Source organism: Malaclemys terrapin, chromosome 1 (assembly GCF_027887155.1).
Source record: "Malaclemys terrapin pileata isolate rMalTer1 chromosome 1, rMalTer1.hap1, whole genome shotgun sequence".
In the NCBI taxonomy this organism is placed as follows: Eukaryota; Metazoa; Chordata; order Testudines; family Emydidae; genus Malaclemys; species Malaclemys terrapin.
The window spans coordinates 95,108,023-95,114,022 of NC_071505.1; the positions used below are offsets into that span (position 1 = coordinate 95,108,023).

The 6,000-nt window shown below is 47.8% G+C and overlaps 1 protein-coding gene across 1 annotated transcript in view; it reads left to right on the top strand.

Moving 5' to 3' along the window:
• Positions 1–5,010, top strand: part of MYH9 (myosin heavy chain 9) — a 97,399-nt gene extending 92,389 nt beyond the window's left edge. Inside the window, exons 36-41 of the mRNA XM_054032266.1 lie at positions 210–298; positions 491–614; positions 1,559–1,767; positions 2,268–2,376; positions 3,078–3,250; positions 3,462–5,010. Coding sequence (XP_053888241.1) covers positions 210–298; positions 491–614; positions 1,559–1,767; positions 2,268–2,376; positions 3,078–3,250; positions 3,462–3,579 — 822 coding nt within the window. The 3' untranslated portion in view covers positions 3,580–5,010. The remainder of the gene's footprint in view (positions 1–209; positions 299–490; positions 615–1,558; positions 1,768–2,267; positions 2,377–3,077; positions 3,251–3,461) is intronic.
• Positions 5,011–6,000: the final 990 nt, after the last annotated feature.

The following is a 6,000-nucleotide window of genomic DNA, read 5'->3' on the forward strand; positions in this document are numbered from 1 at the left end:
CACCCACCCCCGGTTGTTTCCTCCGCATAGTTGGCCCTTTCTTGCTAGTTGAATATGAGTGACTCAAACACAGGGAGTCCTTGCGGAAGTACAGAACACTAGTCCTCTTACTTCTTGGAATCCACCCACTACTAGTAGCTGTTTGTCCTCTGATCTGCATTAATTGCTAATTTCACATTGCATCACTGACAGTCTCATTTTCATTCCAGGAACTTGCAGCTGCTGAACGTGCCAAGCGCCAGGCCCAGCAAGAGAGGGATGAATTGGCTGATGAGATAGCCAACAGCAGTGGCAAAGGGTGAGTAATAGCTCCCTTTGTTGGGGAGGAGAAGCTGGTTTGGGGAGGTGCCCTACATAAGCATATACTCTAGCCTGTATTGTAATAGTCTGTTAGATGCTTACTGTTTTGTAAGGCTATAACTGGTAGGCTTTCTCTAGAAGTGCACTGCATCACCTCCATCCAGCACTTAATTCTTATTGTCCTCGTTAGAGCCCTGGCCTTGGAGGAAAAGCGACGTCTAGAGGCCCGGATAGCTCAGCTGGAGGAGGAGTTAGAGGAGGAGCAGAGCAACACAGAGATGGTCAACGACCGGCTCAAGAAAGCAAACCTTCAGGTACCTGCTCAGGGTCTTCCCACCAGCTGGCTCTGTAAACTCCCAAACTGAGTTCTGGATGAACTTCCAAACATCAGATTCACAAAGTGCTTTACACAGCAGTGTCTGTGCACTGTTGTAGATAAAATGGGATAGCCATTCAGCACTCACTGATGGCTCATACTGACCCTGGAATGTTATAACCTCTTTGTAGCTGCTCAGCTTCCAGTACGTACGTGTGTGTGTGTGTGTGTGTGTGGAAATGCAGACTGGGGAGGGGAAGGGGTGGTACAGAAGCCAAATACTGGAGTTCTGTCTGGTTCTTGGCCCAGTAGCTAGTCAAAACTGAATTTTGGTACATCTTTCATTTCAATGGACTGATGATGTAAAGCAGAGCTTCTGACCTTCAGAGGCAGTCCCCGCTATGCCATGCAGTCAGCACTGACTATATATCAGGCAGAATCCTGGGCTGAAGGTGGCTTCAGTCCATTCCCTTGAGAAGAAAATCTCTCCAGGCTGCTCCTGGGTAGCTGAAATGTGAGGCTGTCCTAAGCATGTGACTGGCACATAATTTCTGGCAGATCTTTCTTATGGGGGCAGCTGGATGCTACATTGTAGGGCAGACTGTCACTGCCATACCGCATGGCCTATGGCTGAGTTGGGCTAGCAAAAACAGTCCCAGAGAAGGGGACCTAGCAAACTTAACTCTCAATCCGTTCAGCGCTGGGCGTTTCTTGAATGAAAACTTGAACAAACCAAAACAGGCTTCTAGGAGAGTTTGTCCTTTTGTGACTATAGAGAGCATTATGGTACGTTATATAGTGTTAGTCAAGCTTGACTTGTACAACATAAGCTTTTCTGCTCACGCTGGAGGGCCTTCCTGACAAGTATCCATTGGCGAGTAGAAATAAATCAGTCTTCCAGCCCAGATCCCTCCTGGTATGCTGAGTCTTTTCTCTCCCCAGATCGATCAAATAAATACTGACTTGAATGCCGAGCGCAGCAATGCCCAGAAGAACGAAAATGCTCGCCAGCAGATGGAGCGTCAGAACAAGGAGCTTAAGGCCAAGCTGCAGGAGATGGAAAGTGCAGTGAAGTCCAAGTACAAGGCTTCCATCACTGCCTTGGAGGCAAAGATAGCACAGCTGGAAGAGCAGCTGGACTCAGAGACCAAGTATGTTCTAGCAGAACCTCCTGTCATGTTAAAAGCCACTGGCCCCTCTGATGTACTAGCACAGAGCAAAACCCTACTCTTGAGTGCTGTGTGCCAGCCACTTGGAATGAGTGCTCCATCTGGTTATCAGGAAAGAGTAGCTCCCCTGACCACCTCTATTCTCGCAGCAAAGGCCACTAATTCCTAGCCTACCAAGCTTTGCCATTCCAGGACCTGTAGCTCTAATTCAGTGACCCCTTAGCGTCCCCCTCAAACTCTGGCAAAGAGGTCAGACTGACTAGCTAGTGCCTCCTGGGCATCTCCAGGAAACCTGACTTCTGTCCCCTTTGCTTTGCCAACTCCCTGAGTGGAGTTCTTGTCTCCTTTCAGTCCCCTGAGGTGTAATGACTAGTGCAGTCTTGTTCCTAACCCACATGCATGAGTACTTTCTGTCAGGGATGGTGCCCATAGGGTCACTGGAGATAATCTGCTGCCTGAGCTGACACTGTATTTCTGCACAGGGAGCGCCAGGCTGCAGGCAAACAGGTGCGCCGTGCTGAGAAGAAGCTGAAGGATATCTTGCTGCAGGTGGATGATGAGAGACGCAATACTGAGCAGTACAAAGATCAGGTGTGTGCAAATGAGACAGCGTAGCAGTCTGTAGTTTGGCTTGTGGCTGGTGGACTTCTCCCACATAAAGCCACATCTGCTTCATCAGTTATAGAATGGTGGCATTATTTTCTCTGTAGACTTTCCGCTCACTGTTACACTGAGGATATGGCTGCCCATGGTCTTAGCTCTGTTCCATTTAATGGCTGGTACAGCTGAAAGGGTGATGCTTTAAGAACAGCCTCTCCCCTTCAGTAACTTCTATAGTTCATCTGCAGCATAAGTTGGAACAATGTTCTGGTACTGAGTCAGCTCAGCCTGGCATCTAAAAATCCAAATTCTGTTCCTCCGCTTCAGATCCTGGAGGCAGGTTCCTGTGTGGTCTCCTCTGTGTGGTGGAAGGAGAGTGGTGCATGTAGTGCAGGCTGTTGGCCTTCCAAGTGAGCCCAAGCTGAAACATTTGACCCTGTTGTATGACAGAGGCAGCTTGTACAGCGCTTCCTGCATTAACAAGCTGAAACGAAAGGAGAAGCAGAAGGAAAACCTTAAAACTAAAGTAAATCCAAGTCCAGGCAACTAACCTCAGGGAGCAGAGAGTAAGAGTAGGTGCCATTAGAGACTCAGCTTCCTTCTGGTGTAACTCCCTGCTGCAGTGCTGGAGCCCCCACGAAGGGCGAGGAGTGAGCTTTCTGAAAGGCTGACTTCTCCGTTCTGCTCTGCAGGTAGATAAGGCGAACGTGCGCCTGAAGCAGCTGAAGCGCCAGCTTGAGGAAGCAGAGGAAGAGGCCCAGCGAGCCAATGCGTCCCGCAGAAAGCTGCAGCGTGAGCTGGAGGATGCCACTGAAACGGCTGATGCAATGAATAGAGAGGTCAGCTCCCTCAAGAGCAAACTCAGGTAAGGGCAATCAATCATGCGTGAGAAATCGGCTCCCACCCCAGCAAGCTTCTGTCCTAGCCAAAAGCAGAGACTTCAGTGACCAGATGTGCATCTTCTCCAAGGAAGCAGTGTGGCCAGGTCCTTCTTTGCCCTCCCTCCCCCAGAACATAATGTCTGACAGACGGTAAATGAATTCTGTTGCCTTGATTTGCTATTCATCCCTCTCTAGGCGTGGGGACCTGCCATTTGTCGTGCCACGCCGGATCGCCAGAAAGGGCACAGGAGAATGCTCCGATGAGGAAGCAGACAGCAAGGCAGATGCTGGTGATGCCAAAGCTACTGAATAAGTCTTCTCATCTGACCCAGGTTACACCTGACGGAGTGACCTACCCACCCCTCCTCCAGTGGTCTTCCTGCAAACCACCACCTGAGGAACACAGAGCCCATCCAATGTGTGTTTTGTGTATCTGGAGCCATTGGGCACTTGTGTTCCACATTTCCTCCTCCTTCCCAGCTTCCAAGTTCTCTTTGTATTTAATGCCAAAGAGTTGGGATTCTAAAATCTGACCAGCAGAGTTCAATGACTACACACACCTGTAGAACTGTCCGTGCCGTGGCTGCTGGTGAATCTTTACACTTGGAAGGAGAGGGGTTAGGGAAAAAAAAATATTATTTTTTTTGCTGTAAATCTACTTTTTCTTCAGATTCTAGTTTGATAGATGCAAAGAAAGCCGCTCCTCTATTCTCTCTTTTCCCTCCTTCACCCCCTCCTCTCCCCCCCCCCCCCCCATTTGCTTTTTGGCAATCATGTTCAGTGACCTCAGACTTCTGCCTCTTTAATCTGCCCACCCAGATGGTTTGGAAGCAGTTTCAGGAATAACTGGGTGCTTTGGCCATGGCAATTCACCCTTTCTTCTTTCTAGAGCCCACACATTCACAGGCAGCGGTGAAGGAGGGAAGCAGCTTTCAGGATCACCCACCTGGGGGACTTGCCAAAGACTTTTTCTTTCTTGTTCTTACTGTCTGGCCAGATCTCGGAAGTGCAATGATGTCCTGGTAGTGTCTGCTTCTGTCTGCTTGGCTTTTTAGCTAAGGTAGTGTGGACCAGTAGCTGGTGACAGGGACAGAGAAACCAGAAGAATCTCTGTGTGCTTGTCTGAGAATCTCTTGAGGACCAAATATATTGAATGGTAATGGACCGAAACTAGTGGAATTTAATGTGTGTCGGTGGGAGGGGTGAGGAAGGGAGGAGAAATCCCTCTTTTTATTGACATGTCGAAGCCTCTTGTGTATCTGCTCTGTAACCAGGGATGGGGTTAGTTATTCTGCACCATTGACTAAGAGTATATTAAAAACCCTTTAATCTGCACAGATATACGTAAAGGGCCTTTGTGTCTCTTGTAATAAGTAATTAAAAAAAATAAAGGTCTTTATCACTGCCTTTCTATTGGGACCTTGGTTATATAGAGATAGTCTTTACTTTTCTACATCGTACACTGGTTGCTGGATTTACCTGTATTCTTAACCATATTGTATATGCTGCATTTAGACTTCTTTATGAGCAAAGAAAAATAATTAAAAATATGACGCTCCAATACTGTATGCCTGAAAGCGCTTTAAATTCAGGCACTTGTGTCCCAATCGCTGTCACAAAGGATTTAAAACCTTTTTTTATATAAAAGTGCCTTAGCATGTGCCTCAGCTGTCACCACTACAGTCAGTAATGGTTTACTGGTGCTCCACTGATGTTACCAATAAAGATTATCCGTGTGCTGCAATCCGTGTGCTTGTGTTGCTGTTCCACCTTTCCTGAATGCAGTGGAGGAAGTCTGTGGAGCTGCCAAAGGAAGCAGTCATATGGAATCAAATTGTCGGTCCATCCTGTCAGTATTGCCTCAGGAGCACATAGGCACCAGGTGGCACTTCTTAGCCCAACTTCCTATTGAATATGAACTAGCATTACAGTACCCCAAGAGACGTCTGGTCTGGGAGCCTTTCTCCAGCAGTGGCCAGAGAAAGACATAACACCTTAACTATGCAAGACTAAATCCAGGTGGAGAAGGTGTAAAATTCTATCTGACCCAGCTGGCTCTGTTCATGGCCTGCAGAATGAGAATGTAATCGTTCTGATTGTAGAAATGTTATGTCTTAGCTTTGAAATAATGCATGTATATGTTACCTACCTCCCCGCTTCTCCCACAGGATTGTGTGGTGATAGGAAGGTCAATTCAGCAGAGGAGTAATGGAGAGGGCTAGAATAACCTTTCTAGTGTGATGAGTGTGCTCTGTAGAGTCCCCACTTTCCTTTAACTTTCTCTTCCCTTCCCAAAGAACCTATTCCTTCCAGCAGTTCCAAAGGAGATACGCCTTTATACCCCTTTCCAAGGGTAGGGCTCCAGCACTCGTGGCCATCGTTTTTCTCTGCCCATGCCCTCCTGGCTGTTCAGATATCAATGGATGGATGTGATACGAGAATCTGGAGGATGGGGTCACTGTCCGTGCTACAAGGGACTGCCTTCTCCTTTGGGGTTGCACTGAAGGTTAAATATTTCTGCAGGTTGAGGGGTCTTTACTGATGGACGTGGTACATCCAGGTGTGCAAAGGGAAAAGCTACCCTACAGCGTGGCACAAGGACAGAAAATAACATCAAAGACGACCGGTCTCCATCCAGCTAGGTTAGGTACTAGGTATGCATGATGTCTGGAGGAGTTACTCTAAAGTCATTGTTAGTACAAGTGGCACTTCAGAATTCTGATCGTCCTAACCA